At 35.7% G+C, this 18799-nt stretch overlaps 1 protein-coding gene across 3 annotated transcripts in view; it reads left to right on the top strand.

The window, feature by feature from the left end:
- LOC120539274 (glutamate receptor ionotropic, delta-1-like) overlaps nucleotides 1-18799 on the top strand; it is a 1446518-nt gene that overhangs the window by 1331971 nt on the left and 95748 nt on the right. For all 3 annotated transcript variants that reach the window (XM_039769204.1, XM_039769195.1, XM_039769212.1), the window contains 2 exons: nucleotides 8816-8917; nucleotides 15062-15259. In XM_039769204.1, coding sequence (XP_039625138.1) covers nucleotides 8816-8917; nucleotides 15062-15259 — 300 coding nt within the window. The remainder of the gene's footprint in view (nucleotides 1-8815; nucleotides 8918-15061; nucleotides 15260-18799) is intronic.

Raw genomic sequence — 18799 nt, 5'->3', positions numbered from 1 at the left:
CAGGAACCAGTGACCCAAACTCATATATGAAAATGCATAGATGAACCAGTAGTAAGCATAAGCAAAAGAAGTAAATACATGAAAGGGACTTAACAGTATTAGTTATACACAAACCACACTTTTTATCACAATGATTTTCAGAGATATATCCGATATAACACTAACCAAAAGTTAGCTGACGTTTACTTTTTATTGAACGGTTTTGCAGCAATGCTGCATACACAGTAACTGTTGTGGGGTGCTCAGCCAACCATGCACAAGATGTAGCTGTGTAAAAGTAGTCTCAACTCCCTGTTACCAAGGGGGCTGTTTATTTTAGCTCCCTTTTGTATACTGTAGTGGAAAAATTTTCCTCTGTTTTCCAATAAGTAATTCATGGGGACCAAAAGAAAATGCAGAACAATTCATTATTTGTACACAGATATGCACAAATGTCTCAGTCCATGGAGTGAGCAGTCAATAAAACAATTCATCTGTCTTTATGCTTTTCTGTTATATTACCTCATCTAATATGTCATGCCATCTGACTCTTAATATGTATAATATGCATAGCTTCATTCAATCAACGAGTGCTACCAATGTTTGCTGACTCCTTTTGACTCTCCCATTTATCTGAATATTGCCTTGTAATAGAGGTGATCTGCAGATTCTTCTATTGATTTTAGCAACGCTTCATAGGAGGAGTGTTTGGGCTTTCCCATTAGTTTATTCCCACTTTCTAGAGGGGTGATTATTACCCACCTACTTCATTTTACCCTTAGCAACTACCTTTGTGGCTCCTCAAAGATGAGGCAACAACCTCACATGCCTAGACTTAAAACAACATTTAAGTGACCCTCAAGTTACATTCAATTCTTATCGTTATGTTTAATAATTTATTGTTGTGAGAAGTCAAGCAAAATGACACCTTTTATTGGCTAACTAAAAAGATTACAATATGCAAGCTTTCGAGACAACTCAGGCCCCCAGTTTCAATATGCAAGTTTTCGAGGCAACTCAAGCCCTTGAGCTTGCATATTCTAATCTTTTTAGTTAGCAAATAAAAGGTGTCATTTTGCTTGACCTCTCACTACATTCACAAAAGGCTAGCACATTATAACACGCTAGTACTACAGAAAATGTATTGTTATAAATTCATATAAGTATACTGTATACTTGTATTAACTTGAAAAATGATATTATGTATTGTTTAAAAATATTGATTAAAATTCTATAATACCTGGAAAACCCTAAGATGTCTCTAGTTTCTCAATCTCCTTCACAGTGGATTTGCTCTGCTCAAGAATTTTATCCATAATTTATTGTCCTTTTGTTTTACTTGATGGCAATCCCAGAATGCAAGTTGGTCACCACTTCTTGGTGTCACAGGAATATGGTCAAATGGTATGTGGTACACTGTCATGTCATCTTGAATGCTATTTCAGGACACTATATAATGTTGCATTCCTATTTGTGGCATTTCACTTTGGCACTATGTTGATCTCAATTGAATTTCTGTTCAGATTTTTAGGACAAATGCAAGATTACTGTTGATTTACACTTGTGTTGCACATAAAAAAAATAAAGATAAGGTGTATCTTTTTTTTGCCAATAAAAGAGCAAGCTAAATATATTACAAATGTATTGCGCTGCTCCACTTTTGAACACAAAAATGCCATTTCCGACTGATCAGCCATTACCACTCACAGAATTCAGGTAGCATTGTTTTTGTTAAACCATTGGAGTCAGAACTTTAATTTCAAAGGGTGTTCACATGAAAATTCCAACTGGGTGTTTCCTGTCTGTCCAATAGCATGTGAACACAGCTTAAGCAAAAAGTCAGCAATCTCATTTGTTTCGAGCCAAACTCTCTTTTTTGAAGTTCAGTTGGTTAATATTTTGAAGCACCTTTCCCATCTTTATTTGCACATTATTTACTTTGTATTTTTGGGCATTTTTGAATATATTTTTTTTTTGTCTGTGTGTTTCTGTAAGGCAGTTTGCCTTTTTTTTTTAGGATCCAGTCTTTCATGGTGGCGACACAGCCTAACTGGGCTTTATACACCTTGGGCTCCCAGACTGTAGTTACGCAGCAAGGTGGAAGGAATGCTGGAATAATTCATGCCTACATTATTCAAATGACAGTTTTCAATGCACTTTGCAACTGTTGTGTTGTATTACTATCACTGCCTGTCCAGCACCATTTATCAGATGATTTATTATCTATAAAATTTACAAAAAAATTACACACAATTTAATGAAAAGTACAAGCTTACAAAATATTTGTAATTACAGAGATGATTATTTCCATCCATCCATAGATATTTCAGATGTACTTATCAAATTTAGGGTCACAGATGGATAATTAGTTGAAGTTTTCAGTTCAGAAGAAATTGTTTCTGATGTATTTAGTGAAGCTCTTCACTGATCAATGTATTAAGTAATTTTTACTTGAAACCCACTTGAAAGGAGTCATTCAACCATAATTGGAAAATTGAATGGATAATTTAAAAGAAGATTTGACAGTTTTAAATAGCACAAATCAACTGAGTATTTACAGTTAGTGCTGTGAAAGGAATGTACTTTTACCAAACATGTAATACATAAAAATTGAGTACATTTATTGAGGGGTGGTGCAGTGGTAGCGTTGCTGCCTCGCAGTTAGGAGACCTGTGTTCACTTCCCAGGTCCTCTTTGCGTGGAGTTTGCATGTTCTCCCTGTGTCTGCTGGGATTTCCTCCCGGTGTTTTGGTTTCCTCCCATGGTCCAAAGACATGCAGGTTAGGTGCATTGGCAATCCTAAATTGTCCCTAGTGTGTGTGTGTGTGCCCTGTGGTGGGCTGGAACCCTGCCCGGGATTTGTTCCTGCCTCGCGCCCTGTATTGGCTGGGATTGGCTCCAGCAGACCCCCGTGACCCTGTGTTAGGATATAGCGGGTTGGATAATGACTGACTGACTGACATTTATTGAGGCAATGTTTATCAAACTAATACATTTTTGCCCACACAACTTACTGAACCAATTTAGAGTCACCATCTTTGGAATTTAGTAGAAAACCAGAAGACCTTATATGGACAGAAAGGAATTATAGGTTGGATGTAAACCCATTTGAGGCATACTAGACCAGTATGTCATCCTGCAATAAAAAACAAGTTAGAAAATGTAGGCATGGCATAACACTGAAGTGTGTTCTTCAACTAGGTTAACTGATATGAAAGTTGAAGCATTTCACATGTTTTAATTACTTCACCCAAGAATAATTCAAAACTAACAGCAACAATAGAATGTCATTACATATGTTAGTAAACTATGTTATAAATATGCTTTCACAGTTCTTTACAATGTCGTAGTTAAAACTGTAGCCTAAGTAGGGCTGTGGTGGCTCAATAAATTTCATATACAGCAGAGTCCAATTCAAGTGATATAAAAATGGCATTGATTGATGGTGAAGGGTCTGTGACCAGCTGAACTATTGTTCAATTATTTTAAGCATAACCTTTTAAAGGTATACCTAATAGAGAAGTAGCCAATATTTACCAAGAGAAAAGTAACTTCTGTAGTTATTAATTTTAAGTATGCAAACTAATTCTCTGTTTAGTAATGTGTAAAATCTGTGCTTGCGTTTCACCTGACAATTTGTCACATTGCTGTGCATGTTCACTCGTTGGACAATGCTATACAAAAATAAGCTGAATTAAAAAGAATAAACTGAACTAATACAAAATGATCAATACTAGCATAAAATCAATATCAATTTTCCCTATGAAAGGAGGAAAGTGAAATAAGTCCCCACCTAGCTATTGCTATATTGGGAAAGAGACTGTTTTACTGAAAAGAGGGAATACCAAAGGTGAAAGTTACCTTAAAAGATTTTAATACTAGCCTGAAATTACATGGAAGCAAAAGTGGCTCTTTGGGTATAGATAAACCGTAAGCCACTCTCAGTCTGTTGAATGTTATATTGCTATGTTACTATTTCAACAAGGAAAAAACTGTAATCCTGCCCTGTCCTTCCTATTTGTGGCACAATCAGTCTCTACTTGCTCTGAGAAATAGTATACTACATCGCAGTCCTTGAAGCATGCTAAGCAGCTCTGATGTTCTGCCCCCAGATCAAATGCAGTTCCCTTTCAAAATCCACCCTATGTTTAAATTACTGAGATGAGCTGCACCTTTCCCACGTAATTAATTAGTTTAAACACTGTTTATCTGCAGGTTGATAATGTCTGTAGATAATATTAGTTCAGTAAATTCCATTTTATATATGCCTAAATCATTTTTTTCCTCGTCTATTCATTTCCAGACTTTTTTTCTATTTTCATGGTTAACTTACATAAAGCATTAGGAGAATTGTGCTGGTGTATGAACTGCTTATACATGTGTATCCTTTCGAAGTGACTGTCGGACAATTAAATGAGAGAAAATATACAAGTTAGTTTAACCTCTCTCAAGGTGAAACTGAAACAGTAAACCAAATCGAAGTTGAAGTCCCACAGAATGTTTCTCTGTTTTAAGACAGACAAGTTAGCAGATTCACCAATGCTTTTCGATGAGAGAGTTTGAAATTTATAAACTTTGTACAGCATAATCTGTTTGAGATACCTTGACAAACATTAAACTGTCTCGACAAATTTCTTTAGCATACCAAACTTCAACATGAGGCCGAGTTGTTTCATGCGGGTAGACAGATGCACAGAAGATGCCTATCGCAATAGATGCTTTTACAGTATGTGTGAACGCACCTAAAAATAATTGTATTAAATATATACATTTTTAGAGGTGGTTAAGTTTAGGGTTTTTTTAGGAGTTAGTTGAAACTGTTAAAGTCATTCATTATGTAGAGGAATTGTTTTGCAATGGGGCACATTATTACATTTTTGAATACGGAAGTGAAATTTTCTTGCACAAATTCCATTTGCTTCAATTTTGTTTACAATGACAGTATAACATTATCAGATAACCTCCAAGTGCCAGCCTTTGTCTTTTCTATCAATATCAATTCACTGCTTAATGGTTGTCCAGTTTACTCCTCAAACATAATCTCATTTTTAAACTTCTAGTATGGATTTTTTAAATGGTTGGAAGGCATTGAATCATTAAACTAAATGCTTTTGAAGGCTGTCAGAACATCAGTTTCATTTGGGTATCAATTCCCAGCTAATTCATCTCTGTGTGGTGCTTACCTTTTCCTCCTAGGTTCACACAGCACTCCAATTTTCTAGGTTAAAGTGGAAATTTCATTTAACCTGATATTGGCGAGTGAGTGTGCCCCACAATTTACTGGCATCCCACTGAGATGACTGCTGCTTTGTACCCAATGCTGTTAGAATTGACTTTGGCTCTGCACAATCCAGTAATGTAAAATGAAAAAAATGAAAAAATAACTTCATAAAAAATGTTTGAGAAAAGACTTTTCATTTTGACTAAATGAGAAGAACAGATATTTTTAAAATATTTGATCTGGAAAGGCCTTTCTTGATAAAGATGCTGAAAGTTGCACAGACATGTCAAAAGACTATAAAGTGGCAAGCAAAGTGAATAGAATAGCGTTGTGATGGACGGATTCTCTCGAATTATCGAGAGAGAGACCATATAGGGGACATTACCTTCCCCGAGATACTACAGCGCAGCCCCCCTGGGTTGCTGCAGCACCATGGATCCCCACAGGGCATGTCAGGAGTTGTAGTTTGGAGCAGCCCTGTAGGGCTCCATAGGTGCTGTCAGGGGGTGTTGCAGCTACAGCTGAGCCCTTTGTGGCACCACTTCCAGCACACCCGGAAGTGCAGCCTGAAGAAGGTCAAGAAATGCCTGGAGAGCCAGAGTCGGGATCTGGAGGACAAAGATTGCGAAGAGGAGTGGAGAAAAGAGAAAGAAAGAAGGGTTGTGTTGTGTTGTGTTTGGTGCTTTTGTACTGTGCTGTGAAGTAGGGAGCAACAGAAAACACTGAAGAATAAAACATGTGCTGTGCTGATCTTGTGTCTTAGCCTGTCTATGTCAGGGTTGGGGGAGCCGTATGCCCCTGGTGATCCGCAACATATTTTCAGGCAAAGCATCTGCATGCACATTTTAATTTCAGACTCTTCAAAGTGACTTCTTTAGACTCCTTTATTCAGTGTATATTTTTTGATGAAACGGACAGAAATTTTGAATGTAGGATTGTGAGCTGGGAGAGAATTTTTTAGGACAGCCTATAATGTATCGATTTCAGACAAGACTTCCACTTCTCAGTTCCTGAATTGATCACTCTTCTTTATGGTGACAGTAATTTTCATCATAGAAGGGCATTCTGTGTTTCAGGTAGAATATTCTGTTTAGTATTCTTCACTGGTCATAAAATAATGCTGTGAAATTCTATACATATTGCCAGATAACATCTGATTCATCATTTCTTCAGTGGTTTTAAGTAAAGCTAATCCTTTAAAAAATATGGGGTGAAGTCACACTTATTCTTCATAGTTCAAAGACATTTAGTTTAACAAATTTATCTAACACACACCTGACTTTGGGATGTACAGTAATCCCTCCTCGATCGGGGGTTGCGTTCCAGAACCCCCCGCGATAGACGAAAATCCGCGAAGTAGAAACCATATGTTTGTGTAGTTATTTTTATATATTTTAAGCCCTTATAAACTCTCCCACACTGTTAACATTATTAGAGCCTTCTAGACATGAAATAACACCCTTTAGTCAAAAGTTTAAACTGTCCTCCATGACAAGACAGAGATGACAATTCTTTCTCACAATTAAAAGAATGCAAATAGATCTTCTTCTCTTCAAGAGCAGAGAATTTCAGAGGGAGAGAGAGAGAGAGCGCTCACAAAGAAAAGCAAACAATCAAAAAATCAATACTTGTGCTTTTAAGTTTGCCGCGGCATTTTTTAGAGGAGTGTTAGTATCTTCTAAGCAAACAGCCTCTGTGTAAACAGCTCCTCTGCTCACATCTCCTCCGTCAGGCGCAGAGAACGTCAGAGAGAGAGAGCGAGATTAAAGCAACAATCAAAAAATCAATACGTGTGCTTTTGTGCTTTTAAATATGCCGAGCACCACAATAAAGCGGCATTTTTTTAGAGGAGCGTCAGTATCTTTTAAGCAAACAGCCTCTGTGCAAACAGCCCCTCCGTCAGGCACAGAGAATGTCAGAGAGGGTGAGATAGAGGCAGAGACAAGCAAACAATCAAGCTCCGCGCGGGATGCATATCTTATAGCATTGAGGAGTTTTAGTTAATATGTAATACATGCTCTGATTGGGTAGCTTCTAAGCCATCCGCCAATAGCGTCCCTTGTATGAAATCAACAGGGCAAACAAACTGAGGAAGCGTGTAGCATAAATTAAAAGACCCATTGTCTGCAGAAATCCGCGAACCAGCGAAAAATCTGTGATATATATTTAGATGTGCTTACATTTAAAATCCGCGATAGAGTGAAACCGCGAAAATCGAAGCGCGATATAGCGAGGGATTACTGTACTCTAAAGAAAAATCATTGAGTAGAACAAATACATTTTACAGTAACAGTGACCAGGCATTGATTCAACCCAATCTCCTCAAGCTATGAACCATTCGTGCTAACCGATTCACAATCTTGCTGTCCACCACATCAAGAAATATTTTTTACAGAGACAGCACAAAGAAAATTCTGACAAAAACACAGAAAATATGAGATTTTTCTCATTTGACTTTTTTTATACTTTGTTCAGTTAATATCTTCTAAAATAAACCAGTATGTTGTCATTTTATATTCACAGATTGCTTGTAAGATGAAATGTAGACATTTCTTCCAATTAGCACTTAAAGAGCAGTGTGTTTGCCATTTACACCTATTGATAATTGGCTTTAGGAAACAATACAGTTTATGATAAAGTGATACAAACATCTAACATTTCATTGATTTTGGACGCTTTACTGTGTAGAATATGGCACTCTAGGGACCATGGAAAAGGAAAATGAGTAGAATAAAACTTTTCTTTAACAACTTACAAACTGACCCAGAGCAATAAAAGGTTCTTCATTTTGTAAATCAAGAAATATACTGTTTGGTAGCTAAATGTCTTTCTGACTATTGACATTCTTTATACTAATCAATATTATGCTCTCTTCAGTTTGCTTTACACTAATGAAAGAGATAAAATGAAAGGATATTCTAATTACTATATATTCATGCACTGTAATTTCATAACTCACAGCATTTAAGAAGTATTTACTTTCAAATACTATTTCTTAATTTGCAGGCATATGAATAAAAACTAAAGCATTATTGATACTATCTACTTTTCAGACATTTACCTTTTCACGTGTCAATTTTTGGATTTTTTACCAGAATGAAAGGTTCTTGCAGCACATCAAATTACAATAGAATTTATATAGAGATTTTCTACATAGCATGTCCATGTAGAAACATGCTATTTGTACGGCAAAACAAATTAAAAAATGACTTGCTATTGCAAATAGAAAAATCAAAATGCCCCAGATTTAGTGAGAAGAGCAGTCAGAATGTTGGCCTGTCGTTATCAAGGAAGCACTTAACATTGCTAACTATAATTCTCACCCGCCATCCTGAATCCTGAAAACAGGAGATAAAAATTTCAGAACTTTGCTTGACAGGGTTTGGATCAATTCAGGAAGTCTAAATAAAATAATGCCTTTACAGTTTGTATAAATTCCCATGTTTTGACCTCATTTCATATCCCTGATAATGTATGACAGATTTGCTTAACTGAATCTTAACTAAATCTGTATAATAAAATCTGCTTGAAAACGTTTTACAACTTTTTCTAAAAAGAAGTTACAACATTTTTGATCAGTCTATTTTTATTTTTATTTTTTTTACTTGTTGACAGTTGGCAACTTGGGACTCTCTGCGGGGGCTGAATGGTAGTCTACAGGAGAGACGTCTGGAAAGTGACATGCAAGGAGTGACTCTGAAAGTTGTGACTGTTTTGGTAAGAATATTATACTGTGATTAAATGGCATTATGCTTGTCAAGATAATAGGAAACAAATAAAAGCCTTAAACTCCCTGTTCAACATATGTAAAATATATGAAGCAGGGGTTTTGCAAAATATACTGTGAAAAAATTGGGTTAAATTAAAGAAACATTTATTGTTGTATAAATGAAGTCAATTTAAAATATAAATGTCTAAATGCAGTGCAATACAAGCTAATCAATGCATACATTATCTCTGATATATCTGTTTGCTTTAACTTAGGTCAATATTTTTTATTGTACATTTCATACTCTTCATTCTTTGCAATAATTGCATATTTATTATTTAACAGAATATTAAAGTAGTATTTATTTTTTAATTTATTGATTCTAAATATAATTTTTTTAAAATTTATTGATTATAAGTAACTCTTAAAGATAGATAATGTTGCATTTATCTTTTATTGCACATGAAAGTGAAAACTGATTTTAAAATGAATATTTGCAATAGCTGTAATTTTTGAGTTTTTTATTTTGTTTTCAATTTTCCTTTATAGCTGCCATATTTTTTTTACCAAATTTAATTTTCATAGTCAGTCATAATATTTTACATAACTAAAGTAGTATTTATGTTTTAATTTATTGATTGTAAATGTTTATCTTTTAATTTATTGATTATAACAAACTTTTAAAGATAGATAATGATACATTTATCTTTTATGGCACAGGAAAATGAAAACTGCTTTTAAAATGAATATTTGCAAAAAGCTCCAAAGTTGTGATTTTTGAGTTTTTTCTTTAATTTTGTTTTCAACTTTCCTTTATAGCTATCATATTTTTTTTTACCAAATTTAATTTTCATAATCAGTAATAATATTTTACATAATTACTTTAATCACTGGTTATCGTCAGTCTTTACATGTTGGTGTGCATGGAAGTAAGAATTTCCTCATTTTTCAATACTACTATAATTGTTAATACTACTACTACTTCTACTACTAGTATGTCTTCTGGTCATCTCCATGCAGTGAGGCTCCAAGCTAGAATACTTCCTCCTGCCCAAGAGGTTTCATTATGAGAACTGACTTTAAATTTGAAATTGCTAAGAGGCCATGGCTAACATTTGTTAGTGGTAACCGTTAATTGATTGTGATTTTGGTCAAGTATTTTTTCTGCTTTTTTTAGGCTAGGCCTAAGAATATTTCAAATTATTCCATTCAAACACTTTGGTAGACCTAATAAAAATGACTGAATTAAGGTTTTACATTATTGTTGACTTTCTGATTATTTTGTCATGCTTTCTAATGATCAGTCATTGTCCTGAATGATGTTCCAGACATATCCATTCAGCCATACTTTTAATTAAATGGGTATTATTAACTCAGAAACTTAACTGGTTACTGCCTAAATTTTAGATTTAGTTTTATATATTTTACATAATATTAACACATACGCATACACAATAAAGAAAACTAGAAGTCTTTTAAAAATAATAAAAATGCAAGTGTTTATATTTACACATATGTATATTGTTTTTGGATCTATTGCATGGTGATTTGGTGTTTTATTCCATCTTTGAAAATGTTAAATGCTGTATACAAATAAGTGTAGCTAAATTAGAGTAAATAAACATAAACAGCTAATGACTGTTATTTTTATACTATGTCAAAATGACAAACATATGGTAAAAAATACCTTCTGATGAGCTCCCCAGAGCTGAAAAATGTCTTCAGTAAAACCTGCAAGTCAATAAAAATAAATAGGTAACATAAATAAATTAAACAATTAGAGTTTCAAGAAATACAAGCCTTTTTTTATTAATTTTCTTCTTCTTAAGATGTTGATGAATGAGAAAGACTTGCTTCGTGAAGCCAAACTTAACTTGTAGGAGAAATTATTATGAAATTATGAGAGAAGATTCATTTGGAGAAAGGAGAAAGGGAGTAGCTGAGTTCCGCAAGGCCTTTTGTACATGTGAGATGTGCTAGTGTTTGTTTGGGCCAAGAGACGAAATGAGTTCTTCATTTGAACTCCTGCTATTACATATTTATGTGACTGACCTTGATTAAGATCCAGCCTGTAAGCGTCCTGCATTTGCAGATATTACAAAACAGGAATGGATAATAAGTGCAGGCAACTGAGCTCAATTAACTTTTAAAAGAATATACTTTTGACAGATTACTCATTTTTAATAAACTGGAAGATTTTAATTTTAACCTCACTAAGAAGTAATATATAAATGAAACGTGAGGGCAATCGAAAGGCTTGAAGAGCATATCATTACAGGATTACAGCTGACTAATTCCAACAAAACTATTCAGCTTTGTAAAGAAAGCCTTTCACTACTGTTTCACTTTAACAACCAGTTATATAAAATTAAAGAATTTTTCTAATGTCTTTCTAGCAGTTACCAGTCAAAATGACAATTACTTGCTTATTTAAAAGGCTCATATAAAAAATTTTAATATTTTTCAGTGGCACTTAAAATCATAGGAATGTGCATTTTGTGTCATTCCCTAGAAATGTTAAAATGTGTTATCAATGGTTATACAAAAACAAAAAAACAGGTGTAATAGGCCATCTGTAGCAGGTGTAATGAACACCCCTGTGCACGCTGATATAAAGTCTCTTTATAATATTTCATGTATATACCGTTTAATTTTCTTTTACTGTAAATGCTAATACAACTAGCCTGATTAACTTTAATTTGGCAGTGATTCACCTTGGCTATCATTTGGTGTGTGTTTATCTATACATGTGTTATTGCTTATGAGTTTTTCAATTAGTAAATTCTGCTAGGCCATTAATTTATTATATCTGACACTTTAAGGATCCTTAGTAAGGCACTTTGTTGCTCTTTGTGTAATCAGGAAGCTGAATTACATTGCTATGCTCTGCTAACCATCTACAGTTTCAAAGGGCATACTGGTCAGACCAATCTGCCACAAATTTGTGACTGCAAAAATAATCAGAATACATGGGAACATAAGCATTCTTGACATTGGTATGCTAGTTAAGTAGAGTTTACACACTGACTGACATATTGAATATAACTGATTAAATTTGCTTATTTAAATAGAACATTAGTGACTATGTAGTTGTATAATACAACTAAAGCTTAAGTAGAAATTGTCATTAATTAGAAATATTCAGTGAGAGCAAAATAACTCAAATGGGTGTACATAGATGTGTGTGTGGATTCTGTGTAAGCAATGTAAAAAAAATGAATTGAACAGAGATATGTCTTTACATTTCACTGAGATGGCCTTTGTTTTGTTAGATATTTTAAATTCAGTCTTAGCAAATCAAATGTGTTATTTATCAATTTAGTATGTCAACACTGCACCATGTACAAATTCAGTATTTACAACAGGCTACTGCTCACCTGATTTTGAATCTTAATGGTAAAATGCAAGCTTTTTCACCAGCCTACAGAACTATCTCTAATTGTAGTAATAGCTAAGGGAGCAAGTCTCATTGGATAGTAAGAAACAAGAATCTGTGCATCCTGATGATTCATTGTTGTCATAGATTATTTGTTTCCTACAATTCGTAGGTCAACTCTCCCAAAAATGTATTAGCATTTGAACCAACCAACAAGAAGTAGACTTTTTGAATCAATTTTTAGACCAATATCCCACATAAACTTTGTGCAGTGAGACTATATCTCTTTTCTCCTACTCCCTGCATTTAAACAGCTGTACTGTAGATAAAATTAATGTAATCAGTAAGAATGGTAAAAGTATGACAAGATGGTTTCTCTTTCGATTGTACTGTCTAGAATATATCCAAAGCAGCAGTTACTGACGGAATACTAACGCCAAGATTAAAGAATGCAGACACACCATCAATGGCAAGTGGTTCAAAGATCTGAAAGTGGAGAAAGAGGATTTAAGAATGTTGTTGAGAGTTTTCTTGGTAACTGCTGAGCATCATCCAGCTAATTGACAATTTGCATCAAGCAAGCAAAACCATGAAGAGTACATTGTTGCTAACGATTCATTTTCTGTATTTATGCTTCAACTTCTTTCCTCCTTATCTTGGAGTAGTCAACTACCAAATAGGATAAAAAATTTCACCAGGACTTTGTAGTAATTGAAAAGCAGTATAAGGGCAAGCAGAATCCATCAATGCTTTCCAGCTGTTGTTGGACACTAAAATGAGAAGCATCAAATCTGAATACAAACAAAAATCAGCAGTACCACATTTATAGCTTATCTAAACCAATGCAGTTTGTCAGCATCCTTAAGAGATTAAACACACTAAGTTTAATAAAAGTTGTAATGTTTCTCCAAATTCCTACAGTCAATGTAAAATTTTATTTGTGTTTAGCATGAAGCATAATCACCAACATTTTTTCAAGAAGCAAAATGTATGAAAGAAATGTTGTCTAGTGGCATCTAGGAAATTTTATCTAATCTAATTAAAATAACCTTGTTATTCTGTGTGGTATGCATTTTATTTTAAAGCACTTTGGTTTTACTCATCTGATATAATAAATGTAGCTACCAAAGAACAGTGCTGAGGTCTGTTTACTTTGCAAGTGCCAATATAAAGGTAGTTTGTGCAGTTGCCTGTGCATTTGTGCAGACATTTACAGAACTAATTTCATTTGGTACTTATTAATGATTATTTTTAGTGCTAATGCATGGGAGGGTATGAGGTCGCTGTTAAGGGGTGTGTGGTGCTCCCAATATCTATACAAAAGGACAAAGGTCCAAGTCTTCAGTGTCCTGGTGCTTCCTGTCTTGCTATATAGTTGTGAGACATGGACGCTGTCCAGTGACCTGAGATGAAGACTGGACTCCTTTGGTACTGTGTTTGACTTTATGTCGAATGAGCGGTTGCTCATGGAGTCCCAAACGAGGCACATTACTTGCATTGTGAGGGAGCATCAGTTGTGGCACTGAGGGTGATCCAACTCGCAGAATCCTCATTGTTGAGGACCCGAGTGGCTGGACCAGGTCAAGGGGACACAGAAGTAACACCTGGCTGCGGCAGATAAAGGGTCATTTCCGGAGGGTAGGACTGGGAGGGTGCCAACCAGGATTCCAAGCTTTTTCATTGTGTGGTGGTTGCAGCAATGCACTGTACCGGTGTATGCTCCCTAACCAGACCTGACCTGACTTTCTGATGCCTCAATGTTTAAGGTTACAAAGGACCAGTGTGAGTTGAATGTGTGGATTTACGTTTGCCATGTGATGGACTGGCATTCTATCCAAGCATTCCACAGTTCTCCTGGTATTTGACAGTGTAAGAAAGTTAGTGTATTTTCTTAGTTTTTATTATTGTATTATTTTATGAACTGAAAGCTTTTCACATGGAAAACAAAATTAATTATTTTGTTACTTTTGTACATAAAAGAATATTATATACTGGGAATGCAAAACAGTTTGTGCACACACACCTGAGGTGACTTTCCAGAAGCATTGCAAAGCAGTAAACACATTTGAAAATGTAATCTGCCCCTTAAGACTCAATGAGGGATTGAGTTCATCTTTCCTATTTTCTCAGAGTTTACCTTCCCTGTCAACAACTGAGTAATAGGGCAACTCATCTTCTACAGTACTATCATGGATGTATGTGGGTCAAACAGCTGATAGTTTTGGAAGACTTTGCATCTGAAACACCATTTACTGCCCTCCAAACCCAAGATTATGAGAAAAAATATGACATTGGTTAAACTTGCATTTGATTTTTCTTACTTTAAGAACACTATACTTTTGTAAGATTTCTGAACTTCTGAAGTCACCACTAATGCAGTCCTTTGTCCAACAGAACAAAATCGTATCTCTCACTAAAAAAATATTCAGTGGTTAGCAAAGGGTGAAACCTTCATATTTGGAATTATATTGATGCTTCTCCTTTGGGAATTGATGGCTTAACTCTGAGAATACTCGTACTAAATTAGATATAAAATAAATATTTTAGGATGATTAAGCGTAAGTAATTCAATTACCTGATGAAGGTTTAAATTTCTTTTTTGCAGGTATATTTGTATCATAAGTAAATAAGGATCAGATACTTTTAAGATTAAAATTAAGAAGTATACTGAATTCACACAGGATTCCTGTACTTATTTTATTCATCTATAGTTAGTGGAGTTTTCTTTTTTACAGAGTTGAGTTTAAATATCAATCTATTTCTCACTTTCTTGTAGGAAGAGCCATTTGTCATGGTGGCTGAGAATATTCTGGGTCAGCCGAAGCGTTACAAGGGTTTTTCAATTGATGTTCTTGATGCACTGGCCAAGAACTTAGGATTCAAGTATGACATCTATCAAGCTTCAGACAGCAAGTATGGGATACAACTTCAGAATGGCTCCTGGAATGGAATGATAGGGGAACTTATCAACAAGGTAGGCAGATAAATAAAACTCTGTGACAGCTGCCGAAGGGATTGTGCTTGAAAGCAAAAAGATTACTACTACAAAAATATTCAGTTTCATTACTGTATGTGAATGCAGCTGAACTAACACCATGGTGGATTTTGTCATCAACCATAACACTCTCTTAGTGTATATATATATATATATATATATATATATATATATATATATATATATATATATATATGTATATATATGTATATGTATATGTATATAGTGACATGTGAGTCGCTGCCTTACACCCAAAAGACAAAGCTGTCTAAGAACTTTAGGAAAACCAGCTTTATTCAGCTTGAAACAGGAACAGCAAGGTTATTTATTGCTGCCGGAGCTAAGACTCTATTACACACAGACACACTAAAAATGGGCAGTGCTGGAGCCAGGTCAGTGGCCAAGTTATAATGTTCTCTGCACCACCCAGGTGCATTGCACAAGGTGGCGTGAGGTTGCAATTGCCTCTGGGATGCTGCAAACCTGTGAGATGCTGTGAACCTGCAGTTGCCTTGGCGACAGACAAGCAGGCCTCAACGGTCATGCCAATCGCATTTTGGCATGTTGCCCTTCTTGGGAGGGTTTCAAAAGAGTTCAAAACTCTCACTATATATATATATATATATATATATATATATATATATATATATATATTTATATATACACATATATTTATATATACACATATATATAAAAGAAGAAAGGAGTTAATGAAAATATACTGTGTATTGTGTTGTAAACAAGCGCTTTATAGCACCCGACCCGGCATAGAATACGCAGAGGCACGTGTTCACACTCAAAGGCTTTTTATTTTTCTTCAGCTGTGTGACACGTCTTCCCCGTGCCACACAGCCCAAACACAGTCCAAAGCACAAACACACAAAAAACCAAACTTTCCTGCTCCACCACTCCTCCCAGGCAACCTCGTCCTCTTCCTCCCGATTCTGGCCTCGATTGCTGGGAGGCAGGCCCTTTTATGCCCCACCCGGAAGTGATCCAGGTGCCTCACCATCTGGTCTTAATTGCACCTCCGGGTGGGGCTGATAAACCGTCCAGTGTGGTGGCTGGATCTCTGCAGCACCCCCTAGCGGCCACCCCATCTCCCAACCGGGCTGCTGTGGTGGACTCCATGTCCCATGGAGCCACGGGGGAGATTGAGGAGGAATCCACTGCCAGGGAGACTGCCCCCAAGCGCCCCGGGGGAGGTATTGCAAAGTCCATGATGGCTCCCCCGGGACGTATGTATCAGAGGCGTCCCGGCCGGGCATGGGACCCGGCTGTCCGTCATAGTGTCTTTTGCCTTCTTTCCTTTTCAGTGTGGGAGTAACCTTTTTCTTTAACAGATGCCTGCTGACGCAGCCCATCACTAACTCCATTTTATTTCAATTGAATGTATAAGGTGAAAAGCTGGCACATACCAGTTTAATTCAAGTAGAGATCCACAACCAGGTAGTTTGAAACCAATGTGTTTTTACAATGGCATTGAAATGAGCCATCCTTGTCTAGTTGTTTTTATATTCCCTTCACTGTTATCGTTGATGTACATAATAAAGTAGCCCCCTCTCCTAATAAAGGTATACTATACATAATAGCCTGTTGCCAAAAACATTGAATTATGTGTTACTATCTTAAGTGATAGAGGTACTGTATCTGCTGCTGCATTACAGTTCTAGACAGTTTGGAATTCTGGTCTGGTCAATTTTTGTGTGGAATTTACACTTTCTTCAGTAGTATTTCTCCAGGTTCTCCAGTTTAATGGGTGTTAATTTGTTTGCCATGTGAATGACTGGTACCTCTTTTAGAGTTGGTTCTGCCTTGTGGTTAATTATCTTTTTTCGATGCACTTTACTCTTCTTAATAATTGAGATGCCCCATTGCCATGATTGTTTAGAGAAAACACTGCTAAAATCTCTACAAATGACATTCCCCAAATAACCTCACGTTTCAAATTGTACTAACATAAAATGACCCTATCCAAGTGAATAATCTGTAATTGCTATCTTCCATCAGGTAGATGGTACTTTGTTTGCCCCTTAACAAAAATATATTAGCAAGACATATCTGCTCCTTGCATTGCTACCAGTACGTTTTTTCCATCCTGATAAATCAGTCCATTTTAGACCATAGTTTTACTTAATAATAGACTGAATTATATTGACTTATCTAAGTTGGGGAAAACATTTCATTCTGCCACGTGCAAGTGACTCCAGAATTCTTCCCTACCTGTCCTTGCCAGTTGCTATCACAAATGTTAGCAAAATAAAAGTTCAACTTGCAGCTGGTAACATTCATGCATCATTTCAGCCTGGGTAACAATGGCAGAAGTCAATCTTACATCAGTCTAATGCAGAGATATTATATTGCTGTGGATTCACACCATGAAACATCTCTGTTTGCAGTTCTTTGTCATAGTAGGGTCCCAGGGTAACCCTATTTTTCCTTTCCAATTCTTTTATTATGTTGACCTGAGAACAACACCCCTAACACCTCTGCTTTAGCCCTTGTATGTACTTTACAGTCTTGGTCACTGTCAAGTTTGACTGATATTATAGTCAAATACTCCCCCCCCTCCTTCTTTTATGTCTCTAACCCCAAGCAATTAGAGTACCAAAACAGACAAGAAAGATACACTAAATTTACGCTAGTCCCCCTGCTGTGATGCACCTGCCAGACAAATGGGATGTTGTAGGGCAGGGGCTCCCAGTGTTCATTCTAATCCTGCTTAGACAATACTCAGACCCCATCCCATCCCTGGGGCCAGATTGTCCTTTCATCCTGACCTCCTGTATTCCCCCAGACTGTGTTCCTGGTAGGGGAAGGGAGTGCTTACGTTTCTAAAACTTGTTCTCCTTCCATAGGCTCATAAATTTGACCTGTACAACCAAATCCAAGATTCTGATGTCATAGATATCAAAGTAGCAGGTTTTAACTCAGCAGGGTGTGGGTTATAGCAAAGCACTCTTGTTTAATCAGTTACAAGCAGATCACTGCATAGTCTTCAACCCCTTTACCACAAATTACATATCCCAGAGCAAAGGTTCGTATGTGATCTTCTAGGGTTATAAATAACCCTATGCAACAAAGTGAATTATCCAGTTTTCCTTAAACATTATTATTTAAAAAAATATATATTACTCAAACTTATTCAATAAAGATGATTATACAAAATAAATAAATGAACAAATATAAATAAAACAAAACATTATTAACCTAAAAACTAAATATTACTCTTCATTGCAGATATTCACTATTATTGACCAAGATTTGCTAGTCCTATTAACCTAATAACCATGAATGTATGTATGTATGTATGTATTTATTTTTAAATAATGCACTTTTATTACTTTCCTGTTAGATGCATGCCAATAGTAGAGTTATAATATGACAAACATACGTTGTTATAACCAAAAGGTAAAAAATATCACTTCCAATCAATATTACATTCGATCCAGTAAATCACAGAAAGAGTTAACATTTATTATCTTAAACAACACTACAAGCCCACCCTTAGCCCTGCAG

The sequence above is a fragment of the Polypterus senegalus genome, chromosome 1 (assembly GCF_016835505.1).
Source record: "Polypterus senegalus isolate Bchr_013 chromosome 1, ASM1683550v1, whole genome shotgun sequence".
In the NCBI taxonomy this organism is placed as follows: domain Eukaryota; kingdom Metazoa; phylum Chordata; class Cladistia; order Polypteriformes; family Polypteridae; genus Polypterus; species Polypterus senegalus.
This window is presented reverse-complemented; position numbering and strand designations above follow the sequence as displayed.